Source organism: Solea solea, chromosome 18 (genome assembly GCF_958295425.1).
Source record: "Solea solea chromosome 18, fSolSol10.1, whole genome shotgun sequence".
Lineage (NCBI taxonomy): Eukaryota > Metazoa > Chordata > Actinopteri > Pleuronectiformes > Soleidae > Solea > Solea solea.
Window position 1 is genome coordinate 17,569,083 of NC_081151.1, and position 18,453 is coordinate 17,587,535.

The 18,453-nt window shown below is 39.9% G+C and overlaps 2 protein-coding genes across 4 annotated transcripts in view; one reads left to right on the forward strand and one right to left on the reverse strand.

Annotated features, from left to right (window-relative positions):
* crip2 (cysteine-rich protein 2) overlaps window positions 1-13,915 on the reverse strand; it is a 39,196-nt gene extending 25,281 nt beyond the window's left edge. The window contains exons 1-2 of one of the 2 annotated variants that reach the window (XM_058614764.1): window positions 13,890-13,915; window positions 2,054-2,088 (exon numbers count right to left, since the gene is read on the reverse strand). The gene's annotated coding sequence lies outside the window, so the exon portion shown is untranslated. Of the gene's footprint in view, window positions 1-2,053; window positions 2,089-13,889 lie in introns of those variants that run through there. The other variant, XM_058614765.1, reaches the window with a different exon arrangement.
* Window positions 13,916-14,312: 397 nt separating this feature from the next.
* Window positions 14,313-18,453, forward strand: part of mta1 (metastasis associated 1) — a 47,765-nt gene continuing 43,624 nt past the window's right edge. For both annotated transcript variants that reach the window (XM_058614759.1, XM_058614760.1), the window contains exons 1-2: window positions 14,313-14,331; window positions 15,608-15,726. In XM_058614759.1, coding sequence (XP_058470742.1) covers window positions 15,699-15,726 — 28 coding nt within the window. In that variant the 5' untranslated portion in view covers window positions 14,313-14,331; window positions 15,608-15,698. The remainder of the gene's footprint in view (window positions 14,332-15,607; window positions 15,727-18,453) is intronic.

Consider the following 18,453-nt stretch of genomic DNA (forward strand, 5'->3'; position numbering starts at 1 on the left):
TACTAGTCAGTGCAGTTTCAAATTCAAACATTATCTCTAAGTTAAAAAAAAGTTGCGACAACATAGTTAGTCATGTTTACGGTGGCCCTGGTGTGCCAAACACTACAACATTAGGAAAACACAACAACAAGAAGACAACACAACGACATTACAAAAACACTAAAACAAAACAGGACATTACAAAAACTCTAAAAAAAAACAGGACATTACAAAAACTCTAAAAAAAACAACAACATTACAAAAACACTAAAACAAAACACAACACAACATTTCAAAAACGCTAAAACAAAACACAGCGACATTACAAAAATGCTAAAATTAAACACAACATTTCAAAAACGCTAAAACAAAACACAGCGACATTACAAAAATGCTAAAACAAAACACAGCGACATTACAAAAATGCTAAAATTAAACACAACATTTCAAAAACGCTAAAACAAAACACAACGTTACAAAAACACTAAAACAAAACACATTTCAAAAACACTAAAACAAAACACAACGTTACAAAAATGCTAAAACAAAACACAACATTTCAAAAACGCTAAAACAAAACACAACATTTCAAAAACACTTAAACAAAACACAACATTTCAAAAACGCTAAAACAAAACACAACATTACAAAAACGCTTAAACAAAACACAACATTACAAAAACGCTTAAACAAAACACAACGCCACAAAAACGCTCAAACAAAACACAACATCACAAAAACGCTAAGACAAAACACGACATCACCAAAACGCTAGCTAAAACATTACAGAAACACAAAGTCCTGATTTTGTGGCGTTTCCTTAATGTTTTTGTGTTTCTGTAATGTCTTTGTGTTTTCTTCATGTTTTAGTGTTTTGTTAATATTGTTGTGTTTTCTTAAATGTTGTCGTGTTTGGCACTCCAGGGCCACCTCACTTGTTTCTTCTGTAACAGTGCAATAAAAAAAGTGTGTTTACTCAAGCGGATTCATCAGCAGAAGTTATGATTGAGGAAGAGCAAACCACAGCACAGCCTTCAGCAGATTTTGATTAAAAAGTAGCTGAAAATGGGCGAAAATAACACATTTGTGGGGGGAATAAATCGAATAAATATGTTCTAAATTTGGCAGAAAATAATTTAAATCTGGAACCCATCACCGACAGAGAGCACTTTCATTGTTCCAGTGGTTTTTAATTAAAGTCATAACCCTCGACAGTGTTAATGTCCTAGATTCACCCAGCTAACAGGTAACAGAGGGGTGATTATGGATTCAAGCGGCACACTTGTCTGAAACACTATCACCCCCCTTTCACATAATTACATAATCCCCTGTGCTCTAAAACCAAACTGGTGCCAAAACTGCCTTTGGCTTCACAGAGTGACAATCCAGTCTCTCTCTGCCTTTGGTTTCTTCTGTTCCACTTACACAAAGTGACACTTTCAGGCTTCACAGATGTAAATGCAGCATAATCCACCATAGCTACGTGACATGTCAGAGGAGCCCACATGAGGCCCCGAGTCTGAACCCAGCCCAAGACCACGACAGGCTGCTTCTTTCTACAAATGGGCACAAGTGCAAGAGAGAGAGAGAAAGAGGCAACCAGATGATTTAGGTCCGATTGAGGGGTTGTGAGGCCTCTATTTAAGGCTAACAAGCACATCATTTTTAAGGCCCCAGACAGCTGTGGAATTTCTGAAAATGTAGGAACATAATGTCCATGCGGACGGCACGTGACCTGCTGAGCATGTGTGTGTGTATACCTGGTGTTCCTTATGTTGTGGGGACCTAAAATCTGTTTACACAGTCACATTATGACGACTTGTCTTCCTTATGGGGACAAAAATCAAGTCCCCCATAATGTAAGTGATTACATTTTTAAATTGAAGACATGTTTTAAAGTTAGGCTGAGGTTAGGGTTCGGTTAAGGTTAGGGTCAGGGTTTAGGATTAGGCCAGTAGTAATGACGGTTAGAGTAAGTCTCCAGGAAATTAATGTAAGTCAATGCTGTGTCCTCTAAAGTCATGGAAACCAGTGTGTGTGTGTGTGTGTGTCTGTGTGTATTTGTTGCTCTCACCTTGTCAGGACCAGTAGTCCTCATGGAGACCTTGCCTAAAGAGGCAAAAATCAAGTGAAAAAAAGATATCAAAATAACTGTATTTATGATCATATTTTGTATGATTTAAAACATAAAGGTGTTTCTTTTGATGTGGAACAATAAATAGTTCACAATATAAACATATTTATGATGCAAAACATACATGAATAACCGCATTAAATGAATTGGGGGGGCCCCGGGTTTCAGACCTAGTCTAGGCAGTTCAAATGAATGGAAGCCAGTGACTGTCTTTAAAAGGATAGCAGCACAAACCTGTGTGTGTGTGTGTTTGAGTAAAAGAGGGAGGAAAAAAAATAGACTGGATTAATTATTGAAATGTTCCCATAGGAATCACACTCCAGGGCTGTGATTATGTTAGAAACAGAAGCCTAAGTTTAGCTCTGCTGGGAGACAAGAGTTCAGATTAAACAATCACAGCACGTGATAAGCTACAGTATATGCTGGCTGACAGACAGACTGGGAGACTAGAGAGAGGTCATTGAGATTTTAATGGACGGATACTTTATCCTCTGGATAAGACGGAAAGGCCACACTTATCTGCTTTTTCTCTGAGTCTAATGTGTTCCCTGGTATTTGTCTCTTTACTATTTATATAAAATACACATATATCTTTAATAATTAATAAAAATTGAATTTCAAAACTGCACAAACTACATAGAAAGCTGAACAGTGACCAAACGTTGAGGGGAAAAACAGCGTGACCTGAGAGGAATACGCTTATTTAATAAGCAGTTAGTACAAACTCACATCAAATACATTGAATTACAGTCACAGGAGTTAAATTACAGAACAACCTCAATATAAAACTGAAAACATGTTGACCGTTAAAAAGGTTCAAGCTGATCTTCAGAAACAACAAACGGAATGAATGCCCTTAATCTATAGATTCTGTCTAATAGAATTTATATTTTTGCTGTAGTGTTGCAAAAATGTTAGATTTCTTTATATTACAGATTATTCTTGCCTTTTATCTATATATTTGTTCATTTAATTGTCTTTTCATATGGCCAATTTGTTCCCAGTCTATGGAGTCACTGGGTTTTAGCAGATGCTGTGATGTTAGGCCAAGACAAGGTTGGCAGATACCCAGATACCCAAATACCCAGAAGGCCTGAAAGCATTATACTGTATATACAGTACATAAGCACTTTGTTTATGTATACACATACCACTGAAGGAGACACTGATACATGTGTATATACACATAGAATAAGGAATTGTGCGGTAGTCAAGATTAAGTATGTACGTTTGTTTCGTTAAACGGTACATGGTAGAGCAGGGCTTCCCAAAGTGGGGCCCGGGGGTCAAAGTTGGCCCCCGGGCCCCGAAAATAAAAAATATATCTAATTATTTATGCTGTTTTCTATTTGTGCAATAGAAATGCTGCTTATTAAATATGATTTTCTTTATTTGTCGTGTACCTCACGAGTGGTCACTCATATTGCATTTGGCCATTTAGGGGAATGCAGGAAAAAACAATCAACTTTCATGTAAACTCCCAAGTTCTGATTGATCAGCTGACGTGTGATACAGAAATATAAAATCTTACGCTGTTATTTAACTGTTAAAGCTAAAGGAAAGACATTCATTAAGGAACCTGGGATTCCAGTAGGTTCACGCGGTAGTTGGGTGGCTAGCATCGTTGCCTCACAGCAAGAAGGTCACCCGTCTTACTATCAATTACATCCAAGAGAAAAAAGTAGCTTCACTACGCACAAGCTCCAGTCACTCAAGTCACATTAACCAACTACCCGCGCACAGCGTAGCCATTCTGGAATTCAAACATCTAAACGGTGGAGAGGTTGTGATTGTTTGTACGTCCACCATTAAGCGTTCGAGTGACAAGTACGCGTGGGTCAGCTTGAGAGGCTTTCAACTAATTTGGCAATAAAGGGCCCTATGGTTGGACTGATTATATGGTGGTCAAAGGTCACCAGTTTTGACTTCACAAAACACTATTTTGGTCCAACAAATGGATTTTGGATTAGCCCATTCTTCAAATGGATAATCCAGCAGGCATGACTCACTGTAATTCACCATAAACTATTTCTATCTCTTCTCAAAAACCTGTTTTGATGTATTCTCATAGTCATTAAGTGGGCTCTTAAATCATCCACACATCACATCACATACATACAGTGTTGACCTTTTGACCATGGGTGGCAATAGAGTCTCCTCATGGCTCCAGTGCAATATCTCTGAGTGGCAAATGGAAGAGAGCTCCTATGTTTCCTTTAGCAATGGACAGTCCATTTTGGAGTATTTCCCCATCAACCCTCACCTACTGGGACTGTATCTGGGTTTATATTCCACTGAATGCCATTTTTAGTGAAGTCAGCATATTGTTTTATTTGGCAAATGGTCACTGGTTCCACTGTGTACACTTTCGCTGCTCCCTCTCAAAAAATCAAACAGCCTATTTTTAGCTGCTGTGTAGTTGTATATACAGTACCGTATAGTCGTGTATACAGTATGATGAATCTAACATGTCATTTTCTATCCCAAATTTGTGCACTACATTAAAGTGAGGTTTTCAGGGGGCCCATGTAATGGAGCCTCTGTGAAGGGAGGGTGTGGTAGAAGCAGCTGGCATGAGCTTTTGGAGGTTTGATCTTGATATCTACACGTGCTGTGATCTTCTCGCTCACAGAACCCCATGTCATTTCTGAGGAAATCTAATCTAATAAGCGTTAGTCTGATTAAACCCATGAAATGTTTCTGAAACACCTTTTCTTGTTTGTTTAAATCCTCTTCACGTACAAGCAAGTCTCTGTAATACTCCCTAATACTCACAATACTGTAATAAACATGCATTCATTCTAACCACACAGCTGTTTATATGAGGAAAAAACATAGTCTGTTAGTCTGACTGAAGCTGTACTAAACTGAATTTCTCACAAAATTAGACTACACATCCAGATAAAGAGATTAGGAGTCGAGATATTACTGCACGAGAAGCTGTTCGTTTAAAAATTTGATAAAAGCAAGAAAATTTAAAAAATTTAGGCCGGTGCAAGTTTCTGGATCAACAGTGAGACTGGTTTTATACTCTGTTTAAAGATTTGGATTTATTTCAGTTAACAGATGTAGGAAGACAAACATGCTAACAACTAGCCACAAGCTAAAAAAAGAAACTGACTTGTAACTAGCTGAGACGATACAGAACAGAGGCAAACCAATAAATAAATAAATAATAATAATAATAATAAATCAATTCCCCACTAGTACTTGTATATTGGGACAAGGGCAATAATCCAGCTGAACAGCATAGTCCATCTGAAAACCTTTGTTGCATTTGGTAGCCTGCTGTTGCTAGCTTATCCAGACTAGCTTAATTTTTTATATTATCAATAGGATAACTAAAAGAAACAATGGGTTCTCAAATGGTTTAAAGCCAACTAGCTTACTCTATTAATTCCAATATTTAACACAACAGCAAATGTTTTTTACATTCCTCACTTTTAAAACCCTGGTGTGGTCAGTTTTGTGTTTGGCTAATTACACTTTCCTGTTAGCGCAGCAGCAGCGGCAGCAGCAACAGCAGCATGCTGTTGAAGTGTAAGTGACTGATGATCAATACATTCTGAAGACGTCTTATTCAGCAGATATATCAGTGTTGATTGTGCTGTGTGAGCAGGCATAAATCTGGCTAACAGTATTAGCATTTTGGAAGAGGCACACAAACGTTTAATTTCAAATTGAAGTACAGAATAACGTTTGGCCAAAAAAACAACACATACTCATACAAAAACAACACACAGGTAGTTTGAGAAAATGTGACCTGATGTTCTTCATTCTGGCAACAATGCAATGGCACCTTTTCCCCCAATATTAGCCTTTGCCGTGCTTTTATGAATGCATGACGTAAGAATTGCTTCTCACTGGAAAACCCCTGTGTGTCACGCGCTTCCCTCCAAGTCTGTTCACACACACAGTAGAAGTCACTGTGACAAGGTCTCGCCTGCTTGACCCAGAGTTTAGAATAATAATAATTAAAAAAGAAAGAAACTTGTGTCAGAATTAAACAGAGCCTGTCTGTTTCATCCACGCAGTTAAGACTTTTTTGGAGAAAACCTTTGCAGCTATAGTCAAACTGACTATTTATAGTCAAACTATAGTCAATAGTCAAACTATTAATAGTCAAACTGACTATAAAACATTTTGTTCAACTTGATGTAAAGAAACCTCCTGTGTTTCTTTCACTAGGGCTGTTGTGGTGTATAATTAAACCCCTCTCATAATGGGTGGTTCTGCGGTGGAAAACAAAGCACACGCTCTGCCAGGTTTCTCGCAGGTTCAGGTGTTTCAGGGTTATTAATATAACATAAGTTATCGTTTTTCCTCTCTGCCTGTTCTCTGCAGGAAAGCAGATGCGACTGATATCTGTCAGTGTGAGGCAAAAGCCACCATTCTGCAACGACAGGAATCATCAAACATGTCCAAAGCGTGCAATTGATTTTTGTGTCAGTGGTGGGAGTCGAGGATGTGTCAATCTCCCTGGCAGATGCACTCACCTCATCATGGGCTAATCAATAGAGATATTGATCCTTTCAAAGAGGCTTTTCAGATATGACACACATCTTGTTATCGTGACTTATGACACTACCTTGTGGTCCTGTCAGTGTATTGAAAGTATTGAAGTATTTACACAATGCTATGTCGAGTTACACCATCATTTATTACTAATTTGAAGAAGCATTTATCATTTTTCCAAATTTACATTTAATGGGGGGTGATGGACGTGTCCACTTTTAGGGCAGACAGGCACAAGGTGATATGAAAATGTCATGTTATAACTATCCTGACCCAATTAACTGTCATTCACGATATAATGCAATATAGAAATTCTCGAATTCTTAAAAATATCACTTTATGTTGCATTGCACGAATAGTTTTATGCATCAAAGACGGGACACATTTTTCAAAATATTTAAAAATATATAAATGAATGAATATAAATGACAAGGTTACTGTAAAGAGGTGGGCTCCCCCTTGTGGCCCTTTGACACATATCACGAGGCATTAAATCTTCATTTTCCCATTTGCGATAATACCAATATTTGAAATTCCAAACGATGCAGGCATCGACTATGCCACAAATGAACAGAGTCTTCTGTTTGCCCGTTGAGGACAACTAGGAAGCGAGAACATACTGAATAGCCACCAGGGGGCGACTCTGCTGGTTGCATAAAGAAGTCTATGGGAAAATGAGCCTTAATCTCACTTGATTTACAACGTCGAAAACCATTTTCCAGAAGAGTTGATGGTCTCAATTGCTACTTTCAGGTCTTCATTAACACACATGACCAATTGGATGCACAATAAAAACCGTATATGGTCTCGTCTCTGGTGGTTGCCATTTAAACTATGTCACAAGCTGTTGAATCTTTCCTCGCGGCATCAGCTGGTGCAGCTCCACCTCCATGTTTCATCCTATAATATGACAAGTACTCTTGCTGGACGTTGACTGAAATTCAGGGCATGGCTTTTTTGTTGAAGGCGTTTGCCATTCCACTGATTCCTTTTGCATGTCTGACTGTTGTGCATTTGCCTCCCGCACACTCTTACTCTTACCATCTGCCACTGCCTCTGCCTCTCTCACTGTTTGAAGATGCAGACACTTTTGGAGGGTCAACAGCTGTTTCACCAAAAAATGTGTTGCGCTCGTCCGGCGGCACATGATCCTGAAGTGGTGGAGACTGGACCTTCAGCTGTAAGATTCCCTTGCAAGGTGTGGCCTGGGAACAACCAAGGAGTGACATTTTCCGGTGTCCACTCTGTTTCATTGTTCCTTTTTTTTTTAATTCTGAGGAGGCCGCGATATCAATAACCCACAAGTGCCATAAGTAAATTCCTTTGGAATATGGCCAAGGTTTCTTCATTTCAAAGTAAAGCTTCAGTGTCTCCATCTGAGTCATAACAGATGCCACAATGAAAGACATCTCCCAGAGGCAACACTCACTCCAAACCAGCCGTCTACCACACGACCAGAGACAATTACGAGGACAAAGTGACAAATTCTGATTTATGTTTTGCTTGAGGTCAACACTCAGCCCTTATGTTACTCACTGCCGGCCTCCCAGAATTCAAACGAACTCACTAAACTGTCATTTCCGCTGCTAGGGATGGCTCCATCTTTGGCCTTTCCCTCTCCCACTGCATGATGCTTTTCAGGGAGCAAATGAGGACAGTGGATAAGGCGGTGTAAGCAATGACCCCTGCTGGTTAATTGAAGAAACTGCATCTTAAATAGACTTTTGAGCATAGGGCCTTTCTGAATTTGCATGTTCTTCCCGTGTGTGCGTGGATTCTCCCACAGTCTGAAGACATGCAATATGGGGAATTAGGTCAACTGGACTCTCTAAATTGACCGTAGCTGTGAGAGTGAATGGTTGTTTGTCCCTGTGGCCCTGTGATGGACTGGCGATCCCTATGTCAGCTGATCATGTGGAGGATAAGGTGGTAGAAGATGAGTGAGTGAGACTTTTGAGCTTAAAACGTGGTATGTGGTATGTAATAATTAAATGTGTGTTACGAGTGTCATATCCGATGCCGATGACATCTAGTTTCTCAGTGCAGTGCTGTTTAGATCTTGTCCTGCTCTGCTCATATAAAGTAATGTAGAGACGGAGGAAGGCAACAGCAACATTGGGCTAGTAAAGCGAGACGACTGCAGATTATGACTGAAGACACAAAGAAGCTTCCACGAAAAGTTGCCATAAGGGAACTCTACTGCTCAAAAAACCCGCTTGTTCAGCAGTTTAAGGATAAATGCTAAACCCCAAAACACTCATGTCTGATAGTTTTGCTTGACAAAGATGAATTACACACTGAATGTAGGTTATTTCTCCTGCATATGAAGGAACTTTACACACACTTTAAGTGACTGAATGATCCTGGGAGTACACTGAACATCAGTATTTTCAGAGTCACGGGCCCTGTGCTCATACCTCTGCAGGGAAGTTCATTAAACTCCATTTACATCTGTGATGCCAATCACACAGATACTTTAAACACTACAAATAAACACTCCTTTTAAACACTCTTGCTTAAAATGACACTGCAAGAGAAACAAAAATGACTTTAAAATGCAGCTTTAAATTTGTATCTTTTTTCCCTCATGTCAAAATACTGCCTAATGGACAAGAATATACTGTATACTGTAACTGTGCATGATCTGAGAGCATATATCTCTCTGTCCCAACAGCATCTCATGTTGTCAAAAAGCAGGTCAATGGCTCCCCCTGCTGTTGCCTTTATGCAATTACAACCGGTGTGTCCTCTGCAAGTCTTTCCAGACAGGAACAATGTCTGTACAGTTACTGATATTTTTAGCGGTGACATGTGTCTGACAGATCCCCTAGAGCAGAAATTCCCAATTAGAAGAGTCAGCAGTGCCTCGTGCCAAAACTCACAGCAGTGAGAGGAAGAAAAACTACAGCTCATCATTAGGGACGTCTGCATCAACACAGTCAAAAATTAGATTTGTGTGATTCTAGAGGGGGTTTTTTTTCCACACATGCTGCCACGGTGGTGAACTGCAGAGCTGTGGAACATGTGTTTTTCTTTGCCAGGCTGTATACCAGAACATGTTACATGCATCTGAGTGTAACTTCATTAGATGAGCAGGTCGGCGGGGCACAGGCTGCACACACGGCACCGCAAACAAGTAACAACCAAGTCATCGGAGCCATAAAGTGTCAACAGCTTTTTAGCACCTTTAAAAGAAAAAAAGTTGTTTTTAGAAGTGCCCCCAAAAGAAAAAAGTGCCGCACACTGCTCGTCACGTCATCGGGGCAGGATGTTCCACTTATTTGCAGCAGCTGCAGAAAAAGCTGACATCCCAAAAAGCAGCAGTGTGACAAAATGGCACAGCACAGTCAAAGGAGAGCAGATAATGTGGTGGATATTATGGAGGCTTACCGGGCAGATGTGTACAAAGTCACGTCGTGGGCGACGGACAGGCCGAACCATTTAAAACTTTAGAGATCTGAGAACAATCACACATTCTCTTATGTCACACGTTCCTTGATATTTCTCTGGTATCAGACAGTGATGGAAATTCATCTTCATCTCTTAAGGAGTTGACTTTTTTGTTTACATTTGGCAAGATATTTTAAATCAGTATTTAAAATCAGTTTTAGGAAGAACATGCCCTGTCCCTTCTTTTTAGACTAGATTAGATTTAGATCTGATCTCTTGGAAACTCCTTGTGCACCATACAGCAAACACCACTCGTTACAAGCCACAGCAATACACAACATGAGGTCACAATCGTCCATCCTTGTCCCCTCCCTTGTGTCCTCTTCTGTGACACCAACTGTCCTCATGTCCTCCTTCAGAAAAAGTCACACTGGTCGACCTCTAGTTCGAAAGGATGTCCCCCTGTAGTGTCTCCTCTAACTCCCTGTCCGTTCCTCACCCCTCGAGACTCACAGATCATTGTCCATCAATCTCACTTCACAGATCCCAGATTAAAATACCAGCCATCGAAAACCCGAACCCTAACTCCAACCCTAAACCTAAAACTGTCTGATATTTTACATAAAACACAGATGCAGTTGATTCTTCCAGCCTTTTCTTGTAATCACTTCCAGCGTATGCATTAGGTTGGCAGCTGCGAGCTCAGGCTTCCTCCCAGTAAAAGATCACAAACGCGGAACCGCGATCAAAGATTTGGGATGGTTTCTGCCAGGAAATAAGTCTAATTGATTTCCTTTGTCTTTGCTTCCCTTTGAGCATCTGTTTCACTGAAGTAGGGGGGGGAGAGAGAAGGAGGATGGATGAGGGAGGAGGAGGAAGAGAAAGTAGGAGACAGAAAGCGAGGCCATCACAGGTCATCTTCCGGGACTACAACCGAAACCGTGGGGAGTTTCTGCTGACACACTTTGCCTGAGACTAATCCATCTCTGCAGACTGGGATCCATCGGGGAGAACACCTGTGCTGTGCTGTGCTGTGCTGTGCTGTGCTGTGCTGTGCTGTGCTGTGCTGTGCTGTGCTGTGCTGTGCTGTGCTGTGCTGTGCTGTGCTGTGCTGTGCTGTCTATCTGTCTCCCTGACTCCAGCAACATCTGGCAGGGGAACAAGTGGATCCAAAAGGAAACATCTGCACAGCGGCGAGCGGCCAAATCAACAAACTACTCCTAATGAACGTCGTCGCAGTTCCCAAATACAAGGCCGCACTCCTGACCACCCATTTTCCCTTTAATTAAGACCACATTATGGTCTTGGCACAACTTCCCTCCGGCCTCACAGGGGACGTTTACAGCCTATTTTGCAGGCAGCTCACCTGTGACAGCTGCAATATGACATACGGCACGCAGTGTAAACTGTATATTTTTCTTTTCCGCAGAGTTGCCAAAGAGAAAAAAAGACAATCAGCGAGGCGGGCGTGTGAAATCAAGTGTTCTATCACGAGGACTGCTCTCGGAGAAAGAAAGGCTTCAGTCCAACAGATATAGTCTTTGAAACACCGTTTAGTTTCTGCACACTTCACCGAAAACCCAATTCTAACCCTAACCCTAAATCCAGGTCATAACCCTGAAAAAGGACCATTAATGTTGTGGGGCCCAGACAAAATGTCCTCACACAGTCGACATGTCCTCATGAAGATAGGCTTGTGCGTTGTTTTTGGACCTCACAGTGACACAAAAATACATGCACACGCACACTCTTGTTCTTCATAAAAGAGCCTTGAGACACAATACTGGATCCCTCCGATGCAGCACGGTGCCAACACTGAGGCTGCACACTTGAGCAGGAGTGCGTACTGTGCCTGCCACGGGATTGGCCCGCCGCGGTCACGTGACGCGCAGACTGTAGTCCCCTGTGTAAGGCCACAGTAACTGAGGCTTCCATATGGTATAGATCAGATGGAGCCTTCGCCACAGCATTCCTGCAGTTCTCTTAGTTCCACACTGAAAACTGAGCCGATTGAACAACTTCCACTGGACGACTGTATGATTTATGAGCCCTCCTTTCGCATTAAATCTTAATTATTAGACACTGTCAGCTTACAATCAGAACAAAACTCGTGTTTTCTATGTTTTGGAGACAAATTTCTCCTTTAAATATGACAGTATAATGTAAAGAGAATAGCAGTGTTTTCTGCTTGGTGTTACAGAGGGGAAATTGTGCTGCTGCTCTTTGTTGCTGCACAAAAATGTCCCATTTTTCTACGGTGGATTACGCCAAACAAAACTGAAATCTGCCCACCGCCTATTTGCCCACATCCGCGGAGGTTCGTACAATTAACTAAGTAGGTCGCTGTAATAAGCTTGATTGTCCTGAACCTCCCTGCTGCTTCCAGGATCCCGTGAATCCTGTAATATTATACGATCACTCACTGCGTATTTAAGCCCTGCACCACACACTGTGAGGATAATGTGGGCGCATTTGATGTTGTGTACAGAGCTGGAGTAAATATGAGCGATGCACAATAACGGACTAATGAATTAATCTGTGCTGTTATGTGTGCATCACTGACTTGGTACCACAGTAATTGCTTTTACACATCCATAATATCTTATTTTTTTATGTGCAAAATGTTTGTTGTTGAAAAGGGGAAACTTAACAAACTAAAATACATTTCAATAAGCGTTAATAGATTAAAAGAAGAAGAGATATATCCAACTTTACATGGAGATATAGCCGCTATAAAGACGCTGGACTAGGTGCCTTAACGTGATGTTATCTTTAACATTTATCTGGTTACTGTCCCCATGGTGAGGAAGCACTCTTGCATACATTAATTAAATTTAACTGAGCCTACCACACTTTGCAGCTAACCTCCAGAGGCCCCTGCTCACAGCCCTGGACCACAGACATCAATTGACACCACGGTACTGAGGGATTTAGGATCACAGCACTTTAATAGGATGAGATGTGACATGAATGCGTGAATTTTTTTGTAAATGCATCAATTACCAGGTAAATTCATTCATACATTTCTATTTGCAGTGGATGCGACTTGACTTGCTATTTCTTTACGGCACTGCAGACATCCTTTCGTTAAATAAAAGCAGCAAGACTTTTTTTTTTATATATAAAAGGACTCAGTTAAGTCATTTACAAAAACAAAATTGGAAGGAACGTTTCCAAAGCAGAAGCAGGTTCATGCTGCCAAGAGTGTGAAAGATGACTTTATTATTATCATACTGTTATTATTTCCGTTGGCACGGCTAAGTTACAGTTTTGTGCAAATGTTTTTCCACTCAGACTAAGTCAAAAATCTCATCAATTCAAACAGAACCTACAATCTGAATCAGTGTAATCACCAAACTGACTACATACAGTGTCTTATATAATAGAATTTATAATGCATCAAGTTTTATGGGTTAATCTTTATGTTTCTTTTTGTAAAAACCAAAAAAAACATGAAATAGAGACACAAATGGCACAACTCTGAATTGAAAGAATTCAATAAAACTGTACATTTTATTTGACTGTAGTTAATTTCCATTAGGGCTAAATTGACCTCTACGCATGTCATTAGACAAATCAACCGTCTCTTTTTAACTTGGCACTATTTCAATTGTGGTTCTATTCAGAGTGAACTTCTCTATGTCCATGGTATATTGGCATAATTGACATGAATCTGGACCTGGAATAATAACAATTTCTTTTGCAAAAATGCCAAAATGTACTATAAATATTTGCATTAATCATCAGCGAGTAGTGACATTGTTTTGGTATATTCATGGTATCCTGATTTTTTCATTCAATAGACAAAAACAAAATATGGAAACATAAAAGAACATGTGAATTCTCAATAGGCTGCTACTACTTCTCTTACCTTACAAAACACCATACCACAGACAACGCAGTTGGGAATCCTGAGTCGTCGTCTTCTTCTTTATCACAGTGTCCTATAATGAGTGCACGTTCTTGTTATCTTTGATCTGAGAATATGATCGACCTTTGCTGCCTTTGATCTGCCCAGAAAAGATGGAGAAAAAAAACAACATTTTTTGAAATAATTTTGTTTTCCGGCAAGATAACAAGGAACACACACAGTGAGAGGATTCCCACTGCATTGTCTGGAGTGTGATGGAGTTTTTGTGATGGAGTTTTTGGGGAAGTGAGTTGAAGGACTCTGGACTGTGTTGTGCAGCCTGCTGGAAATTATTAAAAGAAGGTGAAACAAAAGCATTGGAACAAAATATTAGAAGAAGAAAGTGAAGCGTAGCGTGGAGTTCCTGAACAAGTACAACCTGGTGGAAATGGACTAAAAAAAGGTAGGATGACCTTGCAACTGTAGAAAATACCAAAATAAATAATTTAAGTTTTTTGTTGGCTGATGTACTGCTGTTGACCACTCTGACTTACCCACAGCAAATTAACACTGGTTTGTATGTTTAGTTTTTCCATAAATGCTTAAATGTAGAAAAAAATGTTCCACATAGGGGATTTTTGCATAATCAATTAATCTGTTGATTATTTTCTTGATAAAAATGTCAGAAAATGTTGAAAAATGTTGATGGAAATGATGGTGTTTTTCAAATATCTCAAATTGTTTTTGTCAACAAACAAACAAAATGATTCAGTTTTTACTCCCCTCTTAAGTCATTAAGGACAAAAATGTCCACTTCCAAAAAACTACTATAAAAACTTTACAAATAATTTTTTTTGGCTTTTGTCTGCATACGTCTCCAAAACAACGCTGGCCCTGCTCAAAACAACCAAATGTTCAATCATTGTGATGAACCCTTTAACCCTTTAATTGACGGCCCCCAACATATGTGATATTTCTTTCATAAAAGATATTATCATCATGTATTCAGACTGGCGTTTAAATGGTTAAAATCCTCATAACTATTTAATATTTTATTGTTTTGATCAGAACTAAAGTTGATCAAAAGATTTAACTAAAAAAAAATATTTTTTTTCTTGTCCTGTATTGACTTAAGAGTATGGTAAGAATAAATAAATAAATAAAATAAATCACATAGTTCCATTTCTATATGACGGAGTATTAGGGCCAAACAACTAAGAAAACTAAAATCAAATCTTTCGAGAATAAAGTCGTAATATTACGAGAATAAACTTGTGACATTACGAGAATAAAGTCGGAATATTATGAGAATAAAGTCATCAAGCAAATATGATCACCTGCAACCTGCGACAAGATGAGAAATGTGGAGTAATTCAAATTAAAAATGAAATGAAACAATGAAACACAATCTCATGATATTCAGACTTTATTCTCATAATATCACAACTTTATTCTCAATTCTTACAATTTTATTCTTTTTAAATATTTTCCAATAATGGTACTTGGGGGTTATGGGGGTTCAAAATTGGGGGGTTCTTGGGGGTTCAAAATTTTCATTTTATTCATATTTTCATTGTTAAAGTCAGGAAGTGTCACATGACTTTAGTTCCTTTTGAATTGTGCCGCCAAAATATTTTGGGGGGCGTGGACACTCGCCGACGTAATACGGTGTTACTGTCTCTTTAAGAGCTCTCGGCTGCTCCGTTTCGTATCGATCAATCCTCCATTTTCCAACACAGAGCGGCGGCAGTGCTAACCGAGCTCCGGCAGCGAGAGCGACCACAGAGCCACCCCTCTACCTGGAGAGGAAGCCAGGGACCGGGGGCAGACATGGCAGCGAACATGTACCGGGTTGGAGGTAACAACATTTGAGCAGCTTCTCCTTCACATTTATGATTTTCTGTCGGAGTGTAGCCACGGTTTCGCCGCGGCTGTTTTATGAATGTACAGAGCGTGGTCCGTCTTTTTTCCTGCCCTGCTTTTATTTCCCTAAAGCTAAAACAGCCTTGAGCTTCAGCGGCGATGATGATGATGATGATGATGGTGGTGACTGTGTGTGAAGAGGAGGATGGTGATGAAGAGTAGACAGAACTGCTCCTCGCTTCTCGCGTGGCTTTTTATTTGATAACTTAGCCCCCAAACCCCCCAAACTACTACCTGAGTGTAAACGATGCAGCTGAAGTCATGTGCCTTGTGTTTCTGTGTGTTTATAACACGGAACATTTCCTCAAAAGTTTTTCTTGTCGTTCTGGTGCCAGTGCCCGTGTTTCTCTTTCATAATAACTTGTGAAATGCACTTAACCTGCACAGAACCTCCTCACAATTGCAGTGAGGAGTTGATGCTTTTGCATTAAAAGTCTTTGAATATTTAAAAAAAAAAAAAAAGTTAAAGGTGACTTCTTCTTTTTTTAAGATGAGGAAAGATAATTTGGCACATATTTTCCTTTTTTTGTGCAGGCAACTACAGTTAATACCTAATTAAGATTCCTGTTCTCCCCTCCCACTCATGTTCAGCTTATGGTGCTCTGATTCAACATCATTTAAACAAAGCACTCGATTCATTAAAAATAAGAAAATATATGAAATGGGATCATTAAATTCAATTAATACGCGCCCCGTGTGTGTAGGTCTTGTTCAGAGTGTTTTTTTGCATATTTACATATTATCCTGTGTAGTTTTTTGAAGTCTGGACCCCAAAAACAAACACATTTGGACACTTAATTCTAGTTTAAGTAGAAGTTTAAATACATTTTCTTCAGTTACGTCTCAGTCTGAAGGCTCTGGCTACTCGGGCTGAACAATCGCCATACAGCCTACTGCAATTGTCATTGTCGAAGCCAAGATGTTTGTCAAAGTATCATTTTAGATAAATTATTGTCTTGACCTGTACACATCATATTCTGCAGATTGAAGACAACATCGCTGTTTCTTGCAGGTCTGCACAAATGTCACACAGGAATCATTTTAACCCTCTTATGACCTTCATGATAATCAAACCGCCTCGATTTATTTAGATTTTTATCGCTGTAGAATTGTCCAAAAATGCTTCTGCCCCCAAGATAACTTTCACTTTCAGTGATTCAACCGTTGAATTATTATTCTGAGAAGCTGATGTCAAAAACGTGTGACAAGCTAGTGAATCTCGTCTGTGATTGGACGGTCGTTCTGCAGAAGTCCTGAGGGCTTATTGATCTAGTAAAATTATATAGACGCAAAGCCCTATTTCTCTGCTTTGCGTTATCTATCCATCCGTCCTCTGCGGCGTTATCCTCCACACGAGGGTCGTGCTGTGCCAATCTCAGCTGACACAGGGCGAAAAAGGCGGGACAGATCGCCAGTCCATGGTTTTTGAATCTTCTAGATATCGCAAAAGATCTAGGAGGAACGGTAATGAGAAATACGCAAGCCAAACCGCAATTCCTGTCAAAATAATCGCAATTAGATATTTACTCAACATGGTTCAACCCTACTGGCTTCTCTAGTTGGATTTCAAATGGCCTTTTGCGGCTCTTATGGACGTGCTGAAGGTCTTCAGTCAATAATCGGTCTCCTCCGTCAAGTTCTGCAAGGTTCACCCCAACCAGTCAAGGCAGACGCTGCACATCTTTTGAGTCTGGTTCTGTCAGAGATTTCTTCCTGTCAAAAGGGAGTTTCTTTCCTCTCCACTGATGCCTAGTGTTTGCTTGTTGTGTGAACTGTTGAGTTTGATTTCGTACCATTTCCCCTGCTAGCAATTTCAGTCAAAATAATCGCAAAATTAGGTAATTATTCAAAAATCTTTCAGCTCTAGTAGGCAGTGTTGATCATGGTCTACCTGGAAAAAGATCTGATTTGAGAAAACATCAGTCTGAACATAGTCTTGGATGCAAAAAGATAGTGCTGCACATTTTTCACTCCACACTGAGTAATATTATCCACTGCAACAAATCTCAGGGTCAAAAAGTGTGTCTCCGACATCACATTAGACTTTTCCCTGCAGATTACAGGTGTTGCTGATTCACAGGACCCCTCTCTTATCTTCTGTGAGCCCGTTGTCCTGTTTTTCATTTTCACATTTGTTGTTCTCCCTGTAATGGCTGGGCGTTAGGGTTAGGGTTGACGTTTTTTTGAAGGTATTTTTACATGCAACGATTTACAATTGTCAAAGAAAATAGGGAGTGGGGTGGTTCTCCTTGTACCTGCGTCAAAAATAGCCTGTGGTGAACGTCACAAAACCTCTTATTTAATCAAATGAATCGAGGCCTACCTGAGCGAGAACAGGATTATGTCCAGAGTAGGGCAGAAAGTTAACACTTCACCAGCCAAATGTTCTTGAGTGTGGTTTGGTTCTCCACACTCGCACTGAAATGCCATTTAGGCTCATTTGTCTTATATATAGAAAGTGTAATTAGATGCAGAATAGTAACAGCCAGTGATTTATGCCGTTCCCCTGCCTCGTAGCTTCAAGATGGTGCTTCACTCTGCAGTTCAAATTGAAACGTAGCAATCAAAATTAACAAAACAATTGACATTTATTCCAACTGTACCATTACAAATTAGCCTTATTGTTTAATAACCTGAACTAATCTTACATCACAAAGCATAA